The sequence below is a fragment of the Melanotaenia boesemani genome, chromosome 7, assembly GCF_017639745.1.
Source record: "Melanotaenia boesemani isolate fMelBoe1 chromosome 7, fMelBoe1.pri, whole genome shotgun sequence".
Classification (NCBI taxonomy): Eukaryota; Metazoa; Chordata; class Actinopteri; order Atheriniformes; family Melanotaeniidae; genus Melanotaenia; species Melanotaenia boesemani.
In genome coordinates this window covers 15,021,877-15,047,486 of record NC_055688.1, presented here as the reverse complement: position 1 = coordinate 15,047,486, position 25,610 = coordinate 15,021,877, and the positions used below count along the sequence as shown (strand labels likewise).

The 25,610-nt window shown below is 39.2% G+C and overlaps 1 protein-coding gene across 1 annotated transcript; it reads left to right on the top strand.

Moving 5' to 3' along the window:
* elovl6 (ELOVL fatty acid elongase 6) lies at positions 1-25,305 on the top strand. Its single transcript, XM_041989933.1, has 4 exons — positions 1-224; positions 18,164-18,295; positions 19,959-20,110; positions 23,249-25,305. The coding sequence occupies exons 1-4, from the start codon at positions 142-144 to the stop codon at positions 23,689-23,691; spliced, it is 810 nt and encodes a 269-aa protein (XP_041845867.1). The 5' UTR covers positions 1-141; the 3' UTR covers positions 23,692-25,305.
* The last annotated feature ends 305 nt before the right edge of the window (positions 25,306-25,610 follow it).

Sequence of the window (25,610 nt, the reverse complement as noted above, 5' to 3'; positions counted from 1 at the left end):
CTGCTCGCGCACAACCGCGAAGACCTTAAAGCGGCGCGAGCGATGCTAGTCACGGGCTGAGAGGGGACAGACTCAACAGAAACACATCTACCAAATATCGTCTTTTTTTCAACGGGTGAAGAGAACCACAGGGCAGCGAGCATGTCGGTGTTAGCTCTCCAAGAATATGAATTCGAGAGACAGTTTAACGAAGACGAAGCAATCCGATGGATGCAGGAGAACTGGTGAGTCTGCACTAAGAGGCTAGTCTCGTTATTAATTTCACATCACATCAACCGGGGTTCTACCACAAATTCAACGCGGTGTCCTCGTGCTAAATATGAACTGGATGCTGAAACAGCGCACATGCATCAGCTTTGCTTACAGGGATTAAACCTCGCCCTGTCTGTTATATCAGTCTCTCTGTCATCAGCTGCAAATTACTGAACGTGCTTCATAAAACGGAAACGGGCAAAGAAAAATAATCACATGGGCCTTTAGTAGCGCGCGAATACAATGTTCCGCCACACATTCTGTCTGTATATTAGGTCATAAAGAATACTATGGCTTCAACTTTTACGCGACCGTTACATTGCGCATCCTTCACGGGTAGGATTTGTCCTTGATGTTCTGTGTTTTATTCTCCTGGCATCATTATCATTGTAAAGGTCATCCATCCTCCAGCTGCATCATTCGCTCAGTCACTGGGCCAGTAGTTTATTAAGCCAAGCCTCGCCATAGCTGGCACACAACATGCTCAACAGGCTTCTCTTTTCATATAACCGGCCTGATGGTTCTTCCAGTTTAAAGTAGGGTTGTTGAAAACTACATGCCAGTCATTTTATGGAGTTTTCCAGGAAATGGAAAAAGCAATATGGACCTTTTTTTTTACATTAACTCTGCAATAAAATACTATACTGATTGATTTTGAAGTTATTATAAAATGTCAGATCATAGAAAAAGGACAAATGTGGTATCTTCTAACTGCTGTGCACAGCTGAAAACAAAGAAAAATGGTAAATTTGGCACAAGATATTGATTTTAATATCAGACTATTTTACATTTTTGCTAAAAGAATTAAGAAAGATGGATCCACAATCAAAATATTTCTATTTCTATTAAACGAATAACTTCTGCTTAAGCAGTCTAATTAGATTTCTAAAGGTATTTATTTATTAAAAAAGGAATCTAAGAAATAAATAAGGTGCTACCAAACGAACTTAACAGTGCATTTGCTGTTATGAAACTTTGCTGAAATTAGCAGTGAACCATAACTTGGAAATAAAATCATGATGTCATTGTTTGCCTAGGGTGAAATCTGTCAGGGTTTGCACAAGCTACAACATTATATTACACTAATGTTTCACTATTACTCTTGCTTTTCATCAAATATTGCATTTTGGTTCTGTGCAATGATGCATTTCTCAAGTAGGTCATTTGCAGGTCCACCCAGCCATCCACTGCATGGACTCACTGGAGGGTCATTGTAGTCCAGGTTGATCAAGAAATGGCTCTTAGCAAAACAAAATGAGTCATGCGTAAAGTTGGCATAAGCTTCATTAAGCATTCAGTGGCACAGGGTTTGTAAAAAAGCAGCACAGGGTGAGCAGGGCTGTTTTACTGACTCAGTTTGAATTGGTTGTAAGAAGAGTCACATTTAGCACATTACTCATAGCACAAATTTCCCTAAATAAAGCTCTTAGAGCCAATTTTTTTTAAATAGTTTCCTTCTTTTTCATTAAAATGAAGCATGTGTCTGTGTACAGCGGAGAGAAAGGGAGGCAGCGTGGTTGCAGCGTGTAGGAGCTGTCCATACCTTGGTACTGACAACTGACCAATAAGGCTCATGTTCTGATGTCTGCTGACAGAGCATTAGCCAATCACGTTGCAGCTGATCTGTGTCAACCTCTTTGTTGTTCCTGTAGTGGAGGATGTCAGACTGGGCCAGTGCACATGGCCGTTAGAGGCAACAACCACAGGAAATGGGATTTGATAGGTTGTTTATTTCATTTATAATGTACACAGTGAAACTTACACTGACATGTTTGTAGCCCAAGGGTGTAACAACTTTAAAGAAATGTGCCAATTTTAAACCAGTTGAAATGTTTTTACAAATTTATTTCTTTAGCATTTCTTTTTTTATTTTGCAATTTTTTTTACGTTTATTTTTTTTATTAATCTTGCCTAATATTTTACTTGTGCACTTTCCCCAAATAATAATAAAAAGTAAAAAGGTTACTTCTAATGCAATGTATTAAATTTTTGCCCTTGGGTTGGGTGTAGACATTCACCTATCTGCTATTTTCCCTGTGAATATCTGCAGTTTTTAGTTAAGTTCTTAAAAGGAAAATTATTATTGGCCAGAATTGTAACTCACAACAGAACCTAAAAAGTTAAAAACTCTCCTTTGCTTCCCCTAAGTAAAAAAACATATCCTAATTGGTCAAGAAAATATAAATTTGAAGATTTGTAATTACATGTAGTTTGCTAACCACATATTACTCATAATATTAGTCATCACATATTTATGAATTTACTAAGTCAGAATCTAGTACTTAAAAACATACATGTATTAGTTTAAACATATATTTATTAATGTTCAGTAGTGTTGCCACAAGAATGAAATATAACTTGACTATAGTCTTTTAAATCATTGTGAAAAATAAGATTATAAACCTGTTGGCTTAATTAAGCCTGTCTACTTGTAGCCTCCTGATAGTAATAACAAGGGACATATACAACATCTGTTCTCTGCTAATAATGGATGACGTATTAGTCCAAATGATTCATTTGTCATGGTTCAGTGGACGATGATGCAGTCAATGATTTTATCCAGAGAGAAATGTTAGGCTGTGATAGTAGTAGAAAGCCAACTGTTCATTTTAGACACCACTATCAGAGGAAGTAGCTAGCAGATTTAACTGTGTTATGATGTAACTAGGAGCCAAATTATAAGATATTTAAATTTTAATTATCTTAAAAGTGCACTTTATAGATTATTAATAAAAACAAAAACAAGACTTGATCTCGATCATGTATTCATCGTTTGTGGTAAAGTATTGGTCTACAGAGGCGCAAGCCTTGCTTATGCTTTGCAGACTTTCGGCAGAGTGAAGATGCAAACTGATGGCGTGTAGGTATTAGGGGAAAAAAAAACACGATCAGGTTGCACATGCAAACATAGACTTGCATTGCCGTGTAAACTTCTAAAGAAGGCAGATTCTTCCCATGGCGTTGTGTGGAGAAGTGGAAGTCTTTTTATAATCACAGTGAAATAAGCTGCACATTACTTTTTATTTCTCTGATCGACTGATAAGTTCTTTGGTTGACGGTTTGCTGTACTTACGCAGAATTCAGTTGCAACTTGGAACTCAGTTTTCATTCTCCATGTAGGGAAAATCAAGGAAAATGCCACAGTAAGTCAGATTTTCATGTTAGTAATACAGACAATGTTTCCCCAAAATGCAGCATAAACAGTAAAAATAATAGCTTTTTCGTCTTTCTTTGACTTTGAGTTCCACCATCAAGCTCCATCTATTGCAGCATTCCTAGAGGAGGAGGGAAGTTTTAAAGGTTTGGTTTATATGTGATATTTCCCATAGTATGCTTTTAATCATATATTTTTTATTGTTAAAAGAATAAAATCAATGTAGCTCTTAGCTGACCTGCATATTTCAGATGATTTTTTTTATTTGCTCCCAAGAATAATTATTTTTTATGGTTGTTATTTTGATTAATTAATTTAGTTTTTGTAGAGGTGCCTTTTTGATCATTGAAAACAAAATGAATTAGTTTTGTCCTCTGTACAGTCTCAGCTCCACTCATTAAAACATCAAGGCGTCTGTGGACATTGTATACATATACTTTGTGTGCAGGTCATTGTTTTGCAGGGAAGAATAGAGCTTGGTACTCTGATCTGATGTGCTCCAAGGAGACATCCCCACATTGTAAAGTAAGCAATTAAAGAAGAGGAGGAAATAAACATTGACTTAACTGTTGTGTGACCACAACATAGTACTACTGTAGTCAGCTGTATAAAATCTCATCAAACTTGACATTGCTTTTGAAGCTGTGGTACAGTTATTGAAAACACTGAATCAAATCAAACATTCTTGAAGAAAGGAATTAGATTATGATCATTTTGTCCCCTCAATCCCCTTGTACAACACAGAAGTCTCAGCTAGGGTTACAGAGCATAGCAACGTCAATATGTGCTATACTGATATTGCAAAAGACTGCTCAGACTGCAGTAAATGTTAGACTGTAGACATTTTTCAGGACATACGTTTAAACTTTAATAAAATGACAATCATCCTACTTAGAAAACGATCTGTACCTGTTATACACCCATCCAGAGTTAAAATACCATTATTTACCTTATTTTCTGGCAAAACTGTGCTTAAAGAGACATGCATGTTCAATGTTTTTTCAACTCCCATCTCACTTAAACAAAATATATTGTAAAGGTGCTTCTTCAGCCTAATAATGTGGTAATAGCTAAATGGTAATGTTTGGTAATTGCATGTGGTGCCTGAAAGACAGTAACGGTAGATTAGTTTCTTGTTCATGGAAATCCTAACACCAGCTGCTTCAGTGCAGAATTGCTTGCCTCAGCAGTATGTAGTTATTCTGGCATGCTAATAAACTGTAACTTTAATAGCGAGCAAATAAAAATGCTGTGACGCAGGTTGTTGAGTGTATCTGTCACACACATTATTCAGGTGCATTGAATTTTTTTCCCCACAGAGATGCATTTTAATTTGAGGTAAAGCTTCCTTTATATCTACATTACTGCATATGCATTAATTGTTTAAGACCACATGCAGCAAGAATACCCATTTCCACACTTTGAGGGTGTCTCATGATAAGATTGCCATGTTTTTCTTTGTGACTATACAAAAGGGAGTTTTTTCCAGGTGTTGACCACACATCTTAAACCTGCTGAATCATCCTGTAATCCACAGACATTACCATTCCTCATTACCATGCCGAATGCCTGAAATCTATGCTCTACTTTTGAAAAGCATCTGATGTAGATTGCATCCCCACTGGTCTTTGCACTTTTGATAATTTCCTGGGGTGTTGGCCCTGTGGACTCTTAACAAGAAAATCAGTATCCCATAATGTGTCAACAAGAATGAACGACAAGAGCCTTTGTTATTTTCTGAATTTTTATTCCAGCTGTTTAAGATTCAGCTGTTTGGCTCATTTCACTTCTGCGTTGGATCCGTACAAAAATAAAGAGCAGGGACGGACGTTGTAGATTTATGAGAGGTTCAGAAAAGTTTATTTTCTTCTAATGCTGGTCTTGTTTATTTATGTCAACACAGCTGATCATTGTTTTGGTTCTGAAGTATCAAAGCTCATTGACTAGTCTTGGAGGGAGTGTCAGGTTTCTGAGACTGGATGAGTCCAGGAGATAAGTCTGCTTCATCCAAGTCTCATGTTACTTACTCATTCCAAGAGCTACCCAGCCTTTGGTTTCAGAGTTCTTGAGCCCTTTCCTTGGGTTCAAGAGACGAGTAGATATTCATTATTTAGGCATCATTATTGTAGAGCTTATTGGAGCTTCTTTTAAGGAAAATACTTGTCAGGGTTTCACTAAAAATTCGATGTCCATCTTCGATCTACATGCATTTCTAAATTCCAGGATTAGAATTACGTAGATATATTTAGAGGGAAACAAAAGATGTGGGAGTAGTGGTTTTAAAGTCACAGTAAACACCAGCAAAATTATTAAAAAGAAGTTGATTTAAGATGCTTATGTTGCCTTTTTGTGGGTTTTATAATAACTTTGCAACGATTGCGGCGTGTCATGATGCTTTCACAGACAGACTAAACCAAAGCTACCAGCAGCATGTTTATTTAACATTTGAATGTAGAAAATCAACAGCTCATCTTATGACGGTGATGCAGATAAATGTACAAAGGCTTCTTCCTGCATGTTGTTGCCATTTCAGCAAGAGCAGCACATGGTGATGTGATCAGTTCTGACCATGTTAACCCAGAGTCCACCTCAGGCTTGATGCTGGCTTGGCTGCTCCCTTTCTCATGATGGGTGAGGTCAAAGATGGAGATGTAGGCTGAAGCATTAAGGTTTGCCTTAAGTGTTGCTGTAATCTGGTGTCACTTTTATATTAAATCAGCCTGTGAAGGAAATGCTTTCATTTGAGCAAAGGAAGTAGCTGTTGATTGTACATTTTATTGTGTGTACTAATGGGTGTTGCATGTCACTTAAAAAGAAATAGGAAACTCAGCATCCACCTGACCTTATGTTTTATTGACTTATTTGTAAATCACTGTACAGAAGTCTTGAGCCACCCCTTGTTTCATTATGGATTGCCAGAAAAACAGGAAATGGATGCAGCAGTTTATTCCAAATAAGAATTAAGAATGTCCTCTTGCCAGCCATGGAGACCATTTTTGATGATACAGCAGTTAATGGCCAAGTGAAGCAGTTTACTTGTATATCCCCTTTTAATGTACAGGACAATTCAAACTGCTTTACATAAAACACTAAAAGCATTACAGATACTAAGAAATAGTAAAGGCAGCAACAAATAGCAAGAATCACAATAAAATCATGTATTACATTAAAACGATTAAAGCAAGATAAGTTAATGGACCAGCAAATGGATCAACTGAAGGACCAGATGACTCTGTCAGGCCTTGTGTCAGGTTGCTGGACTTTTTCCTGTTTCATAAGGGCATCTCTTTTAGATACTGTCTGCTGTTTTTCTTAGAGAACACATTAAAAAATTGAACTAGATTCTATGAAAAATTTTGAAAGACCTTCAGAAAGCATTGAAGTCTATTGCTAAGCACTACGCCTAAAGGACGCAAAATGTCTGGCTTCTTGGAAGCAAATTAAAGGAAAACCAATGGTTGCTTAATACTTTTGCAAATGTAATTTACACATTAGACCTAGTAACTGCATACAGTTACTAGGTCTGATAGAAGTGTTGCACACTTGACTGTGTGCTAGTGTTTCCTGAATAGCAGGTTATTCTGTAACAGGTATGTCGTCTTATTTACATCACTCCTTGAGCTCATTCTGTGGTGTTGTGTTCATCCCACACTTTGGCTCAGGAATGCTTGCCTCCATTGCTTAAGATAGAAGAAATGCTGAAACTGAAGGAAATGAGCCTGCTTGTGTGTGTGTGCACACGTTCATGTATTTGTTGAGCGTGGCGTTGAATGTCCACATGTAACACTGTAAACGCACACTTTTAGACATTTAGAGGAACTCACTGTTACAGGCATACTCATCTTCAGACTGCAAACACAGGATTACATAACATGTGAAATCTCCAGGGCCTATTAATACAGATCCAAGTTCCACAGCAGGTTAGCCAGCAGCTTTATACAGCACTCAGTGGGGGAAGGGAACGTCTAAAGGATCAATGTTCTTCTTAGGTTATGCACTTCGCCAAAGAGGCTATGCACAAATAAATTGACCATCAAAAGCTAGAAGCTAAGAAAAACTCGCCTGTGTTGTCATTTGCTCTAACAGAACTTTAAGCTGATGTTTAGAGTTACTAATTTCTGTCAAAAATGTGTGGATTTTCATGTCTTTCCTAGCTGTCTGGCAGTGTTATTTAAAAATAGACCAATTATCTTAGACCGAGTAACCCTCTGCAGCCTGATCAGTATTTTCAGAGGAGCTTATTTGGTTTGTTAGTTGTGCTGTGATGACAGGGTAGAGCATAAAGCCAACAAACCTAAATTCTACAGCTTTTCCATGTCAAAAAGAAAAACCCTTTAGATATTGGATATTTATAATATTTATAATGATGCAGCAGCAATGCAAATTGTGTGTGTGGTGGGTGGGGCGATGTGTGATTTTACTTATGGGTACTAGTTTACTTGCTCGTATCATGTACATGCGCCCAGTGTTTACCGTGCGCATACTCCGTTATCATGCACATGGTTGATTTTTAAGCGCACCCCTTTTGGACACGCCATATTGGAATGTCAACTTGTAAAATCTAAACCAACTTATCTTCAGCTACCTTTCCTCCACACGTAATACGCTGGTCGGATGCTCTTGATCTAACAATAGCTATGTTTCCATTAGTTTTTTGCAAAATAAAAGTGATATTTCTAAAACCTTGAGAAAGTACAATTGCAATTTGCAGGGGTTTCCATTGAATGGTGTTTAGTGCATGAGCAGTAAGTCTCGTAAAATTACACTTTTGATATACTTCTATTAGGACACGTCTGAAAAACTACCTCACTTTTTAGCAATATTTGAGATGTTTTTCGACATATAGATGTTCCCATTATCAGTTTTTTATTGAAATATTTAGGATCTAGGGGTAATGAAAACGCAGCTAATATAGCCATGACGCCCGCGGCTGAGTCAATACAAAAGAAGGAGATGCCACGGATGCCTTATGTGTTTAACAACACGGATCCTGCACAATGTCTTGTCTGTACTTGTTTTCATGCGGTCTGATATACAATAATAGATGATTTGAGCCTAATTAGAATTGCTTCATTTGTGACTGTCTGTGATGCTTGTGGCTCTGATTCCTAATAAACAGAAACATGAAATTTGAGTCCATTAAAATATTTGCGTAGTGATGCTACTGCTGTTTACTCTTCCAGCTACATAAAAAGTTTCCATCCAACAGCAAGCCAGAAATCTCTGCTGATTCCGTTACTCCTCCATGCTGATCCTTCCCAAAAGAGCTCTGACGCTGTGGTTTTTGCGTTTGTGCTGCCTCGGGCCTCTTTGACAAAGAGCTGAGTCAAACCTATTACTGCAAGCCACGAATACACATATAACATCCCATGTAGACACAAGTAATAATCAGATGTGTTAGTTCCAGTACTTGCCTTTAAATTGCAATCTCTGACACATTTTAGCAGCATTTTTTTCTCCAGAATGTCAGAATTTTCCTTCTCTTATCAAAGTAGTGTTAAAACATGTTTGCCTCTTAAAACATTGCAAAGATTTCTCACTTTAAATTGTCTTTTATTTATTACAACAGAGCACAGCCTGTTTCAAACAATGTAACGGCATGTTTTTAATGCGGTGGGTGTGCCTTATAACTGTCAACCCTGGTTGAGTAGGGGAGGCACAGGAAAGCGAGGAAATGAAATAAATTCACACTGGTGTCTCTAATACAGCGTGTTATTTTCAGCAAATAAATATGCAACATAGCTGGCTTTCTCAAGTCTCCGTTTGTCTGACACAATGGAGTGTTTACAGGAAAAGCTGCATGCTTGTGCAGTATTTGTCACCTGGTGCATGAGAGGTAGCTGAGAACTCAGCTGTGATGAGGAGGAACACAATTCTCACTCAGGCTGATTCTAAGACTTATTTTAGGACACATGTCAACACATCTAACAGTGAAAATGATGCATCAGCTTTATTACTTATTTAATATGTCACAGAAAAAGAAAACTTGTTCCTTTTTGTTTAATTTTACATATCCTCAGAATGGTTTAATTAAGGTTTCACTAGATGTAAATTTATGAATTCACCCAGGTGTCATGAATGAGTACTGTAAATACAACTATTGATTAGGCCTCAGTTCACTCCACAATAGTAAGATACACTTCACTTTTAGGTACTGTACACCTTACTAGAGCCCCTTTTGCTTTCAGAGCTGCCTTAATTGTTCGTGGCACAGAAGGAGTTAGAATAAATCCTCAGAGATTTTGGTCCATATTGAAATGATGGCATCACAAAGTTGCTGCAGATCTGTCACTGCACATCCATGATGAGGATCACCTGTTCCTCCCAATCCCAAAGGTGATTGGGTTGAGATGTGGTGACTGTGGAGGCCATTGAGTACAACAATGCTTGGGTAGGCTGTGGTGTTTAGTAATCTGAATCTATTTACTGTTTCATAGGGCTGGGTGTCTTCACTAATTCCCTGAATAGATTCAGTTGTTGAGGAAGCTTTATAAATCGATTCAGTTCACTTTTGATTAAATTCAGTTAGATTAATTTACAGCTCATTGTGTAACACCACCTGTTTTTCTTGAATATTAAAGACTTTCTTAGATAACTGGTTTTTGAGTTCATTTACGTGACAATCAAAATCAGTTGTCAGGAAGTAATCAGATTACTGTAATAATGATGGGAATGGGATCACCTGTGTGTAGGCGCACGTGTTTATGTGTGTGTGCTCAGTGCACTAGGCACAGAGCATCTGTGACATGCTGTCATGTAAATCAGATAAATAACATCAGACTGTTTACTTTTTGGATAAAAGGACGAAGTGTAAATTGTTCAAAAGGAAATGTGACATTAAATGACCATTTATTTCAGATTTATTTAGAAGTACGTTTGTGGCGATATCGCTTCCTTTTGTTGAACCTGGTGGCGCCCGCTGTTAGCATTAGCTGCTAATGGGAGCGGTAATAAGCAGCTAAATAGTTCATTGGTGAATGTAATCCAGACTGGCGAATGAAACATCTGAGTTGGACATTATCCTGAAGGCTGATTTTTGGACAGAGGCGACACCAGAAACCAGTTGTGTGTATATTTGCTAAGATTTCGCCAAGCCCCGGTAAATCACGCGAGAGTTCTTGTCACCGGAAAAGATGCCGTATAAAAAAATATGGATATATATATATAAGTTTTATGAATCATATAGGATTAATAAAATCAACGAATCGATTTTTTTAAAAACGCAGCACTACTTTTTCTGAGATCAAACTTACTGCAGCCTAGCCTCTCTAAAATGAGTAAAATCTGTAAGATGATGAACATAAAGGTGGATGTCCGTATTTGTTGCACTGATCTCCTATTTGTTTGGTTAAACATCATTCCCTGCAGACTACCAACAATCGTTATTTTAATTAAATTTTTTAATGAATCCAAAACATGCACACAAAGCCAGGAAACCTGTTTTGCATGCATCCAGAGCATCAAACCTTCATTGGTTATCTCCTGCAACAAAATGTAATGCAGTAATAGCCACATACTGATTTATGGTTATGGCTTGGTAGCTATTTACTCCCTGTCCTTCTCCATTTTGGCCACGTTCTGTTATGAGTAGCAACTGGTACAGTATTGCCCTTATACATTGGAGCATCTCTCACATCACACAAGTAACATAGTTTTGTGACTCTGAATTAATCTAATATTGAGAAGCTTTTAAAGACTGTTTTTTCCTGTTTGATGCTGTCCTCCATTTAGGCTTGTTGCATTTTAAAAACGTATAAATTCTAGCTGATAAAAGATGGCGGCGCGGACAGCTGCAGCGGCTTCACGCTCTCCCGACAATGAGGTGTTTTCGTGTTTTTTGTCGTGTAAGTCGCAGTGTTTTTGTAAGTCTTCGTCATGTCTACCTGTCCTGAGGCGCACCTACTGTCGTGAGTTTTTGCTCGACATCAGCAAAACCATAAATTTGGACTTAAACTCTGCACACAAAGAGGAGCTACGCGCCTGTGGCCTGCCCTGGACCTCCACACCACCACCGACCCCCTGCCCTGCACCTCGCCCAGAGTGGAGGCGTCACAAACGGCGTGAGCGCAGACAAAAGCGGGGTAAGCGCGGAGGCATCCGAGCCAGGCTAGCAGCAAACCCACACAAACCGGCTATTCCCTCCATCACGCTGGCGAACGTACGCTCTTTGGACAACAAACTGGATCACATACGACTATTACGGACTACTCAGAGGACAGTGAGAGAGTGTTGTGTTTACGTGTTCACTGAATCATGGCTCGGCAACAACGTGGCGGACCACGCCGTCCAGCTCGAGGGTCTAACATGTTACCGGGCGGACAGAGCGCTCGCCGAAGAAGGTAAAACCCGTGGCGGCGGTCTGTGTGTTTACATCAACGACGCGTGGTGCCGTGACGCTGTTGTGGTCTGCAAATACTGCTCACTGTTAGTGGAGTTTATGATCATTAAGTGTCGGCCGTTTTACCTCCCGCGGGAATATTCAGCCATACTAATGACAGCAGTCTACGTGCCTCCCAGCCCCAACAATAACAACAGGAGAGAGGCAATGAATGAACTGTATCCACACATCAGTGAGCAGCAGACAGCCCACCCAGATGCATTTCTCATCTTGGCTGGGGATTTCAATCACGCAGACCCAAAGAGTGTGTTTCCTAAAATATACAAACACATTGACTTTCCAACACGTGGGAATAACACTTTGGACCAAGTTTATTCCACTCAGAAGGGGGCTTACAAGGCCCATCCCCTCCCCCACATCGGAGCCTCAGACCACCTCACTGTCATGCTAATGCCTGCACACAGACCACTGGTTAAAGTCACCAAACCAGTTTGCAAGCAGGTACGGGTGTGGCCAGAGGGGTCTTCAGAGGCACTAAAGGACTGCTTCTACAGCACAGACTGGAATGTTTTTAGACAGGCCGCCACTAACGATAACAACACAGACATTCAGGAGTACTCAGACACAGTAACCGCCTACATCACCAAGTGTATTGAGGATGTAACAGAACTAAAGACCATCTCTGTGCGGGCCAATCAGAAGCCATGGCTGACAGGTGAGGTCCACAGGCTCCTGAAGGCTCGGAACGCTGCCTTCAAAGCAGAAGACGAGGTGGGCCTGAGGACAGCCAGGGCCAACCTGTCCCGTGGCATCAGAGAGGCTAAAAGGCAGTACTCCAGGGAAATATCACACCGTTTCAGCGACAGCAGAGACACACGGAGCCTGTGGAGGGGAATACAGACCATTACGGACTACAAACCCCCACCACAGACCTGTGATGGCAACATCTCGCTGCTGAACGAGCTGAATGACTTCTTTGCTCGCTTTGAGACACACAACAGCACGCCTGCACAGAAGACACCACCCCCTCCTGGCGACCAGGTGCTGACGCTGACCCCGGACAGGGTGAGGAGAGCACTCAGCAGGACCAACGCTCGCAAAGCTCATGGTCCAGACAACATACCTGGCCGCGTGCTGAGGGACTGTGCAGCAGAACTCACAGATGTCTTCACAGACATCTTCAACACCTCGTTGAGTCAGGGTGTTGTTCCCACGTGCCTCAAAGCCACCACCATCATCCCTGTCCCGAAGAAGTCCTCACCCTCCTGTTTTAATGACTACCGCCCGGTTGCACTCACCCCCATCCTCATGAAGTGCTTCGAGCGGCTAGTCATGGAACATATCAAATCTGTCCTCCCTCCCTCCTTGGACCCCTTCCAGTTTGCATATCGGCCCAACCGCTCGACCGATGATGCCATCTCCACTGCCCTGCACTCTACCCTCACTCACCTGGACTCAAAAAACTCATACGCCAGAATGCTGTTTATTGATTTCAGCTCAGCCTTCAACACAATCATCCCCCAACAGCTCATTCCCAAACTGGACAGGCTGGGGCTGAACACCTCGCTGTGCAACTGGCTGTTGGACTTCCTGACCGGGCGACCACAGGCAGTACGGGTCGGCAGCAACACATCCAGGACCATCATTCTGAACACAGGGGCCCCTCAAGGATGTGTGCTGAGCCCCCTCCTCTTCACCCTGCTGACCCACGACTGCACCCCACTGCACAGCTCAAACCTCTTCATCAAGTTTGCGGACGACACAACTGTTGTGGGTCTCATCAGTAACGGGGATGAGACAAACTACCGGAGTGAGGTGAACCGCTTGGCCTTGTGGTGCACACACAACAATCTCTCTCTGAACGTTGAGAAGACCAAAGAGATTGTTGTGGACTTCAGGAGAGTACACCCCCAACATGCTCCTCTGACCATCAACGGTGCTGCTGTGGAGAGGGTGAGCAGCACTAAATTCTTGGGTGTACACATCTCAGAGGACCTCTCCTGGACCAACAACACAACAGCACTGACCAAGAAAGCCCATCAACGCCTCTACTTCCTCCGCAAGCTGAGAAGAGCTAGAGCCCCGGCCCCCATCATGCAGACCTTCTACAGAGGTACTGTGGAGAGCATCCTGTCCAGCTCTATCACTGTGTGGTACGGCTCCTGCACCGCGTCCTGCCGCAAGACCCTCCAGCGCATTGTGAGAACAGCTGAGAAGATCATCGGTGCCCCTCTCCCCTCCCTCTACGACATCTACTGCACCCGCCTCACCCGCAAAGCTCTCGGCATCGCTGGTGACCCCACCCACCCGTCACACAGCCTCTTCAGTCTGCTGCCTTCAGGGAGGAGACTGCGGAGTCTCAGCGCCAGGACCAGCAGACTGAAGGACAGCTTCTTCCACCAGGCTGTCAGGATGTTGAACTCTCTCCCTGCCCTGCCCACAAAACCTCCAGACTCTGAACTGTTCATGGACACTTAACTCCCAGTATATAAGCTAAACCCCAGTATATAAGCTAAACCTGCACAACTGCCATGCCATTTGCACTACTGTATTCATTTTGCACTATCTGGTTTTCTTTACCCAATATGTTGCTGCTACTTGTGCCTTTTTCATTATTTATATTTTCTTGCTTTTATTCCTTTTATATAGCATAATATAGTTTCTTATATATTGTATAGCAAAGCAGAGACATTTTCTTTTACTTAAAAGATGTATGTTAAATGTTTATTGTCTGCACCTTGGGTCTGTGTGAAAAGCAATTTCGATCCTCTGTATGTCTTCTACATACTGCAGAATTGACAAATAAAGTGACTTTGACTTTGACTTTGACTTTGACTTTGATAGTTTTGTGACTCTGAATTAATCTAATATTGAGAAGCTTTTAAAGACTGTTTTTTCCTGTTTGATGCTGTCCTCCATTTAGGCTTGTTGCATTTTAAAAACGTATAAATTCTACCAGGGCCTAACATAGGGATATTGCTGTCATTGCCTCCTTGGAAAAGTGACCAGGGTGTTTATTCACACTGTCAGATTGATGCAAAGTGATGCATGTCAGAAAAGGCTCTTAAATTTTTGAGACTACAGACAGTAACTCATGCTTCAGGGCATTTGCACAAACAATAGCAGCCCCCTCCCCCTTCTATACCACCTCCACTACCTTGTCAGCTCTGACTGCGCCCTTGGGGTTCTTTACCCTTTATTATTTTCCAGACAGGAGGATAATCCATCTTCTAAACAGTAGGCTTCGTGTATGATAAATCTGCATTTAGTTATGAGGAGCTGACATCAAGAAAGAAATGGGAAAGTTTTAGATCAATTGGACTGCCAGAAATATCATCGTAGGTCAACAATCACTCGGATAATATTTGATAGCGATTTGTCTTGATATTTGCTTACTTGTAAAATTACATGTCAAACCATGTTGGTGCTTATCTTGAAATTCTTTTTTTGCCAAGATGTCTTCAAGACTTTCTGTGTATGCTAGATTAGAAATTAAAAAGATAGACGTACAATGCATAAAGTCATTACAGTTTAGCCATGAATAGTAATCTATCATTGGCTTATTTTACTTAACATTGGAATGCAGTTGTTTTAGGTCTTTTGTAAAGTTTTTGTAGATTTGTAATGTATTGTTTTCAGCTTTTGGGGCTTATTTCAGAATGTAAATGGCATCCAGACATCTAGACTAGTTGTAAGGCAATGTGGCTGCATGTCACCAATGCATTGTTGGCATGATAACATCAAAGGGAAGCTGCAATTTGTTAAGATTTCATGCCTTAAAATAACTGATGTTTACGTCTTCTTATATTATCTTGTTTTATTTTTGTAGTTTGTGTGGTAATACATACTTTATATAGGGGTAGAAAACAAAAAACACTTGTCTCTGTAACGTCTGCACTTTAACCAAAGAACGTGATGATCACAAGAAGTGGTTTTGGGCCAGTGTTTTAATAACATAAAAAAAAAAGTTTACTTTATTATGTCCTCTGTGGAGTGAAATCTTAAGCTTGATTGAGTTACTTATCATGCTAATTTAAAAAAAAAAGGTTTGCTAGCCTCAATTGTAAAAATTGGGCTGCTGGAAAAGATTTCCATTTCGGCCAACTTTGCTACCTTATCATCTGTTTATTGTACAATAAATAAAGTAAAATGTCCTTACCAATGCTAACCAATAGATAATGTTTTAGACACCTCGGAAAAAGGTGAGCAGCAAAACTTTTAACTTTACAATGTTAGATATATCTGTTAAAGTAAAATAAATAAATTAATGCACACTAATTGGTAAAGTTGTTAGCTAACTTTTAAGTCAGCTAATTGAGCTATTTTGTTAAGTTAGTGGAGATTAGCTAAATTAGCTTATGTTAAACCTTTTAATTTAGTTTGTGCTATTCTTTTAAAAATTAAAATTTTTTTCACTTCATTTCAGATTTCCAGTCATAGAAGGTCTGGATTTACCCATGCCGTGTTCTGTATTTGTGCAGGATCTCATTATACTTGCAAAGTAAACCTGACACTGGAGAATCACAGCTCAGGCTATATAATCACTCTAACCTTTGACCTTTGGCTTTGGATGGCAGTACACTGAAGAGGAACATTGAGATTGTTTCTCTTCTGCAATCCCCTCAACCACCCTTCAGTATGTAGGACACTTAGTATTGTGTGTTGCTCTGTTCTCCCCTCCTCCCTGTGTGGTGGAGAAACAGTGATGTCATTCTGCAGTCCAACCCTGTTGTCATTCTGTGAAAGCAGCTCTTTTTGACTTTGACCGTTCTGCTTTGTCCTTTGTTCTGCAGAGGTGGACCAGATCAGTTTGTGGGTTTCTTGCAAGATTTTTGAGATGCCGAGTTTTATTCTCGGTATACTAAAACACTCAATGATGTCTGTGACTTTAGGCAGCCTGCAGTATTATTGCACGCTTTTGTTCTTTTCTTCACCGACCTGCTTTATGATCATCCATTAAGCTTCACATTTTTTGCATTACTGTCAATGATGTGGGACTTTGAGCTGGTTTTATTTGAAATACAAACCAAAGGCAGGAGCCAAGTTCAGCATTAAGGAGAGTGTTCTCAGCCCATATGCAGCATCAGTGTGACCCAGATCCTGACAGTTTTTTAATCTTCTGGTATTGGATGACACAAACATGACTGTTAATCGATTCATTCTTAGCCTAAACAAATGCCTGTTTTTTTTTGTGATAAATGTTACTGAAACAAACTTTTTCCATCACTAAGTTTATTTTTCACTGCCTGATTAGACCGCAACAACCAAAAAGCTTCTTCTTTCTTCCCAGCTGCACACTTCATCAGTAACATCAGGTAATTTATGATGTTGTAGTGCTCTGCTGGGGCTGCAAAACAGAACACAGTGAGTCAATGTTTTAAATGTGTATGTTGTGGTTTGTTGAGAATTGTTTGGAAATAATTTGCAGTGTGAACTTATAAACCAACTACTTGATTACTAGTATTTGTGTGCAGCACACTACAAAGATACTTGATCTTAAAAAGCTGCTCTGCCCAAATGTTTTTTTTTTTGCCTTTTTGTATAGTCATAGTAAAAAAAATAAATATATATATAAATAAATTCAGTGTACATAAAGTGGGAAAAGTGAAGCTTTATGACAAAACTTGGTCGTTTTCAGCTTTCTGTACAACAGAATGTTGGAAGATACAAACTCCAAACACACTGCACATCAGGCTGACGGACATGTTCAGCAAAGGCATAGCCAAACTGCTCAAACTCTCCCTGCAGAGAGGAAAGCTTAGTCCAACAGAAGGGCTGGGGGGACTCCTGTTCCATTTTTTTTTTTTTTTTTTTTTTTTTTTTTTTTTACTTACTCTTAGAGATTTTTTTAGATTATCAAGAGGAGCCTTATACCCATAAAGCTCCCCTTGGCAAAGCAGATTTGTTCAGCACAACACAGCAGCCAGACCATCATTCTGCTTGCTATGATACTGGACAGGACAAGTTAAATAAAAGAATAAATAAATAATATAGGTGGGGGTTTGAGAAACTAACTGGAACCTGCAAACTCATTATCTTAAATAAACTTATTACCCTCAACTTTTTTGGCTACTCTGCTTTCTACAGAAAGTATTTTGCACGAAGCTGTTCTAGTTTACGACAGCTTGGCCCTGTCTGTCGTTGGCCTTATTCAGCATCTGGACTGTCAAGTCAGCCACCTGTACTCCGCAATAGTGCTGAGTGCTGGGAAATGTGCATCCAGGTGGAATTTTAGCTTGTTTTTCTTTCCTTTTGCTGAAAGAAGAGCATTAAAACACAGAGTTGTTGAGTAACTACATTTTCCGCAGTGAACATAAAGTTCAGAAAGACACAGGCATTAACTTCACAAGAGTGTAGGTAAAGTCATTAGATGTCAAAGCCAAAAGCTTCATGCTCTTTCTGGTCTTTTGGGTTTACAGGAAGAAGTCATTTCTGTTCTCCGCGCTGTATGCTGCCTGTATCCTGGGGGGCCGTCATGTCATGAAACAAAGGGAGAAGTTTGAGTTGAGGAAACCTCTGGTGCTATGGTCTCTCACCCTTGCTGTGTTCAGGTAAGATGACTAAACTGAAGAAATAAAAAAATAAAGAGTTACAATGATTATTTTATAAAAAACAACGGGGAGTTTAATCTGTAGTCTGATTAATGGCATTATGTAAAAAAAATAAGTCTTCAGCTATCCACAATATTAACAAATGTTTCTGTGCTTTTTTTTTTTTTTTTGTATTTTTCTGTGGCTCAAATGGCTCAGCAGCTGATATCAAACCTCATTTTCACACCAAGATGGGAATGAAATTAAGTGGCTAAAAATCAAATTGAGATGAGTATTTTAAATGCAACAAGAGGCGGAATATTAACATCATTAAAGATGCTTGTAGAAGAAAGGATGATAGATAAGAATCACTTATACTGTAAGTAATACAAAAATAAACAAACTAATGAACTCCTGCTGTTTACATGATACTACATGATATTTGTTATAGTCAAGAAAGAAAACAACAACCAAACCACAAAGGCATAAACAGTTATTTCATTATATTGTTTTTGTTGTCAGTGGTATTATTTAAGGTTACGTGAGGCTTTTAAACCACACAGTCTCTAACGCTCTGAGATTTTCACCTGTACTTGTAGTTCTATATTTTCACCAGATGGTCACATCAAAAGCAACACAACGCTCCTTTCTTACGTCTTTATCTTCATGCCTGCAGCAGAATTGGAGGGAAGCATGATGGTCAGCCACAGAAAAGAAAAAACAAACAAACTGTGGTTTGTTCATAGAGTTGTGAGATGTTTCTAATAGTTTCTGCATTTAACCACACAGGATTTATCGTTTTGGAAAACTGTAAATCCAGTGACATTAACGTACTGATTATGACACTTTTATTAAGCTAACTTTGCTTAAGTGACTGTTTACGTACAAAAAGCAGGCAGGATTCAGCTCAGCTGTAAGCTTTTACATTTTTAGTTAATGATCAAACTAGATAAATATGGATTTGATAACTTTTAAACCTTCTTTTTCATATTTTTAGTTGACTGTAATGACTCTCATTGCTTATTCAGATACAGCAGTCTTTGTATTTTTCCAGAATGGTAAATAAAGTCTACTTTCTGCACAAAACCACAGATTCTTTTTCTTTTTCTGCTTTTAAATATCTCCACTGAAGGACATGCTGAGCTTGTAGCCTGCTCGGTCTGTAGTAGGCTGTCTCTGTTTGTGTCCAGCTCTGCTTCTTCTTGTATTATAAACATACCAATATGTCTTAATACTGTAGGGCTGTTAGATTATTGATATTCATTAATGCCGAGTCAGAATCCATAAGTGGATCAAGTTCGATGACATCAGTCCCATAGTCGAGCCTGATACAAAAATAGGATCAGATTTGTCCCGACACTGCTTCTTTTCTTTCTTTTTATTAATTAGAAATCAATGATCAGTCATTTAAGTTCTTGTTCAGCAGAGCGATGGCTGCTGGCTGGAATGACCTTGTTTACCTTTCTGTGTTGCAGCAGACCTAAAGAAGCCAGTGTTGTGTAGAGGGCCCATAAAATTGTTCATCATGTTCTTTGAAATATAATAAACGTTACATCAATAAAGGTTCTGCACATCTACAAATTTTTGTGGAACAGATTAAAAAAATCTAAATGGTACCAGAAGTAGCTGCACACTCCACATACTACAATGACTTTCTTCATCTGTCTTATCTCTGTTCTTGTAGTATATTTGGTGCCATCCGTACTGGAAGCTACATGATGTACATTCTGATGACGAAAGGGCTTAAACAGTCTGTCTGTGACCAGAGCTTCTACAACGGGCCAGTCAGCAAGTTCTGGGCATATGCCTTTGTTCTTAGTAAAGCACCTGAACTGGGTAAGTCAAAACCTGCTGATGGCTTGTCTAATAGTGTCTGGGTCGTGGGATGCAAAGGTTTGGGCAAAACCATCTCAAAACCTACTCTGAATAACCAAATGAGTTAAGAAAAAGAAGTGACCTTTAAAAGATGATTGAGTATGCCAAAAGGATTCATACCACTATGAGAGTAGTCAGTCTGCATACCTCCTCTGAGGTTAAATAAGAAAAATCTTAGAGCAGTTCTATTTAGAGCATGGATATTGGATATTTAGAAACATAAAGGGCCTTTGGTCCTGTTATCCTTTTCCAGGGCATCGATTCTTTTTATTTTCAGTGTGCTTTGCAGATGCTTACAAGAGCCCATCGAAGTGTATTGAAAGGATAAAAATTTAAATCAACTTGTTAACAAGCCACATATTTAAAAAAATTAACAGAACACTAGCCTATTTAGATCTAAGACCTCTGTGAAAGTAGCCTACGAGCTAACATTATTTTTACTCATTACACAGTATTGCTTGGATTAATTTCAGTACCACAGTTTTATGCATGTGCTCTTAGCAAATGTTTCCAGACACACTGAATTTCCTTTTTAAAGTCCTAATAATGCATAAATAATGTTTTGTCTACATATTTAAATACCACTGAAAAACCTAATGTTTTCAACTTCCTCACAAAATGTAGATCTATAATAACCTGATAAAGCAATAAATCAGAGGTTTATTTTTCAGGAATTTATTGGCATTGAGAATCTATTTTCTGTTTTTGCCATCTTTGTCTCTCTGGTGGTTGAACACCTGGCCTAAACTCTGAGCAGCTCTTCCTGTCTGCGGGAACGAATGGTGGCAGCTCTTTTTGCTCTTTTACTCGTTGACTGTCCAGACAATCATGTCAAGACTGAAAACCAGAGGCTGAATAGTCACTCTTTACCTCTTAAGGCTTAGAAACAAAAACAAACTAGAAGCACTCAGAGGGCGCAGATCTCCGCCACGCTATTCTAATTTTTGTTTTTGCCTTTGATTGTGGGCATTATTTTCTAGTTAAAAGCCCTAATGGCAAAATGATCCCCATAGTAAACAATCCTTTAAAATAATGCCTGGATCTACGTGGTGATCCGGATCACCCCCAAAATCTAATCACTTGTTTCTTATTCCATTTCTGGGATTTCCTGAAAATCCGTCCATAACTTTTATGTTATGTTGCTAACAGACAGACAGATAAATCAATGCAGACGAATACATGACCTCCACCTTGGTGAAATTAATAATGACATGCCAGTTTAAAACGTGTTGGCTGTTGACCTGTCCAGGGTGTACCCTGCCTCTCACCTGCTAATAGCCAGTTTAAAACGTGTTGGCTGTTGACCTGTCCAGGGTGTACCCTGCCTCTCCAGCTTACCTATGACCCTGAATTGAAATAAGCTGTATAGAAAAAGAATGACAATTTAAAACATTCACATTAAGCACAAACACAACACGTTGTTATCATACAGATCCAGTCATTTCAGTTTGTTTCTTCCCAAAGACATTTTTGATCAAGTGTGTGTGTGTGTGTGTATATATATATATATATATATATATATATATATATATATATATATATATATATATATATACATAAATCTAAAATAAAAACCGTTTCAAAACCAGACAACACATTGATGCAACACACGTCAGTGGAACAGGGCATTAAATTAACCAAGCCAAATGAGTTCAAATTAAATTTGGTTGGGGAGGGGGTTAAATGAAAACTTAATGGTCAGTTTACTTTAGTATGCACAGTGTCATTTACATGCTATTGCCTGAACAAAGTGCAGCTGAATGAGGAGTGAAATTTAAACAATAGAGGATGCTAAGAAATTATTGTTGTTTGGCACTTTCATGAAAAGCACATGAACAAAAAAAGTTTAAGGAAACATGTATAACATAACTTGTCTTGTTTTCTTCAAAAAATATATGACCAGTGGAAATTCTAATTGGCTGGTAACTTTAGGAACTGACCAGCTCAGTTGGCTGGTGATCAACAAAGTTAATGTAGAGTCCTGTGTAATTGAAACTATCCTATTTGATTTCTCAGGGGTGTCCATAACCACGGTTTCAGTACCCTTGTAGAGTTAGGGGAAAACTGTGTGTAAATGTTTCCCAGATAGTACTTTGTATCTTGGCTGGAAAATTGCAAAAAATGATTTATTATTATCATTATTATTAAAATACTTCACAAACCCTGGTTTTGACACCAAATGGAAATGTGACTCCTTGGTAACATTTGTTCCACAACTTCATAGAAAGCAAAGTGTCTCCATACTTTAGATTTTAATGCAGATGGTGCTGGTAATATTTCATGTTAGCTATCTTGTGCATAGTACAGTTTTTGCATGTGGTTCACGTCTTTTTTAAGTTCCACCTTTTACATTCTATCAACATTATCGTATCATTGAACATATAGAAACACCATTAATGACATTTATTAATTAATTCAGAATCTTCCACATCTTGATGCATTTAAAAATTAGATTTTGACATTTCCCCCTAGTATTCTGTTGAGTAGGGAAGGTCTGGTGACATTCTCCTTCCAGATTTGTAATCCATTTCTGTTGCCTTCTCAGCTCCATCCATGTATTTTTTTGTTGTCATTCCTGTGCTGTCTGTAACCTTGGTGATCTTGGGACTGTGTCACAGACTGCATGAATAATTTCAAGAGCGCTGTTGGTGTCTGAACGCTCCCTCATGAGGTGTAACCTCAAATAAACTCAGATATTTAGTTTCATTGCATTCATTTTCCTGTTGGAGAGGGGCTTCTTTCCCACAACAGTTGTGACTGTTGCATTTCTAGCAACAACAAAAATTTAAATTAGGGTCTTTTTTCTGTTGTGAATAATATAACATGAACTGCAGTGGTCATTTGATGAGAACAGTCAGTTTTCTTTAGTACCTCTTATTTTTTTCTTACTTAGCACGCTGCCTTTTTGTTAAACATTGTGTTTTCTCTGTCTGCCAAAAGCCTTGTGATTAAACAAAGCTTATTTAGCTACTATCTTTATTTGACAGCAACTTGGGTTACAGCCATAATTAATTATTTTTGAGTGGATAAATGCTAACCATCTTTCTTCTTTTCCTGTCTCATTTTACCCACTCCCAACTTCTACCCTCCTACCGATAGGTGACACTCTCTTCATCGTCCTGAGGAAACAGAAGCTCATCTTCCTCCACTGGTACCACCACATTACCGTACTGCTCTACTCCTGGTACTCATACAAAGACATGGTGGCTGGCGGCGGATGGTTCATGACCATGAACTACTTGGTCCATGCAGTCATGTACTCTTATTACGCCTTGCGGGCAGCTGGCTTCAAGGTGTCTCGCAAATTCGCCATGTTCATCACACTGACCCAGATCACCCAGATGCTGATGGGCTGTGTGGTCAACTACCTGGTGTATTCGTGGATGCAGCAAGGCCAGGAGTGTCCATCCCACATGCAGAACATTGTGTGGTCCTCCCTGATGTACCTCAGCTACTTTGTGCTCTTTGTCCAGTTCTTCTTTGAAGCCTACTTCGGCAAGTCCAAATCATCGGCTATGGCTCTTAGCAAGAAAAGCGAGTAGAAAAATGCCAAAGGATGGGCGAAAGGGAGATGATTGGATAAAGATAAGGGAGTGGGAAATGGTGAGTGGGACCAATGAGTTGAGGGATGAATGGGTTAGGATGACAGGTTTGGCTCGGGGGCTGGGGCATTTGGGATATGGTGGGGGTGGGAGGATCATGAAATGGTTGGTGTTTGTGCTTGAGCATTACTACTAATGTGCAGATCTAAAAAAAAAAAAAAGAAAAAACAAAAGAACCTCATTGGAGGTGATGTCTCTCTTGAGGAATCCTGAGAAAGCAGCGCGACCATGATCAAAAGCCATCTCAAGTTTTAAACTTCCCCGTATCAGTAAATACTTTTTAAAACCTAAAATATGTCAAATTAAAAAAGATTACATCTGCCACGAGCATCTTTATTTATTATTGGGAAAAAAAAGGTACATATGAAGATGGATGGTGTCAGAATTAACGTGACCCATCTGAGTTTTTGTCTGTTAGTGTTTATTGTTTTGGTTTAATCTGTAAAAGATAAAGTTGGAGACACTGGTGAGTGAGTGAAGCTGAAGTGCTTGTGGTCTGAGTAAACTGATGGGGTGAACAGCACTGAATCGTCTTTGTCTTACATTGTGAAATGTAGTAATTTTCTCAGGTCTTAGGCCATGTTTCACTTAATATTATATGCATATCAAAAAAAACAAAACAAAACAAACATGTTCAACACCTGCTCCAGTTTACAGTATGGCTGAATTTCTTCCAGAATGGCTGATAATTGAAAAAATAAAAAAGTATGAATGACAGAACAAGGCTGATTGGAATGACAGACTAAGATGAACATACTGCACCTGGCCTTGGTTGGAAACGGATGCTGTCAGTGCTCTGCTTCACCTCTCTTCTTGTGCTTGCAGAAGTTGCCGACCACACTTTGGGAAATTGCCATTGAATTTCTAACACATTTGTGTTAAAGGGTCCCTACCAGTTTGTTGGACACTGAATGCATAAATGAAAGGCAAACATATTCGTGTTTTGCACATGGAAAAAAAAAAAAAAAAAAAAATCCAACATACAAATTGTCAAAATCTGCTGTATTGAAAAATAGTATGTATCCTTACTGGTGTCTGTTGTGCTATTGTGCATTTGCGCTATTTCACTGTCAGAAAACAATTGTTGCTGAGAAACTTAACATGTGAACAAAGTGTGCAAAAAAATTGACCTGTGGTGTTTATTTTTTTTTTGTCTGTGTTCTCATGACATTGCTGATATATTAGTTAAACATCAGTTTCTTGGTGCTAAAAGTAACAACGCATTTTAATGCTGAGCTAGAAGTTTTTCTAGTTAGAGAAGGGCCAGAACAAATTCAATTCAAGATAGCCAACATACTGTCCACCAACCAAATCACTAAAGTCAGTGTGTGTCAGTGTTGGATACAGGTTGTTGGTAAATGACTGATGACTAAAGAATAATTTGAAGTAATGAGCTTCTAAAAGTAAAAAGAAGAAAGAGTCCTCACTTTTTCACTTTACCTCCCTCTAGTGGTGTTTTGTGCAATAAAGCTTTAGACTAATTCATCCATCCATTCATTAAGACCTTTCAAAGAACTTGCATTCTGTGTTGTAATAAACTAGTTTCTTTCTTTCCTATGTGCACTATTTCAGTACATTGTCCACTGAATTTTCTTTCCACAACTGTGCTTTTCTTTCACACGTTAACATCCTGCCTACACATTTATGTAAGGTAAAAAATACGAATTTCCACAACTTTTAGCCTTTACTTTTGATGAATTTATTTATTTAATTAAGTACTACTGCTAAATACTTACACCATCGCAGGTCTGGTATTCTGGTCAGCACTGCCACCGTGATTTTCAGTGAGATTGCGTCTTCTGCGTCAAGCGTCAGATAAGTTACCTGAAAACAGGAAACAGACCGAACTGTCTGTCTGC

What these genes read in the sequence shown, in the direction of transcription:
- elovl6 (XM_041989933.1), top strand. Translation starts at nt 142, where the DNA reads ATGTCGGTGTTAGCTCTCCAAGAATATGAATTCGAGAGACAGTTTAAC. An exon ending in CGATGGATGCAGGAGAACTG is followed by an intron (nt 225 to 18,163) that starts GTGAGTCTGCAC and finishes TTGGGTTTACAG; the next exon opens with GAAGAAGTCATTTCTGTTCT. An exon ending in TAGTAAAGCACCTGAACTGG is followed by an intron (nt 20,111 to 23,248) that starts GTAAGTCAAAAC and finishes TCCTACCGATAG; the next exon opens with GTGACACTCTCTTCATCGTC.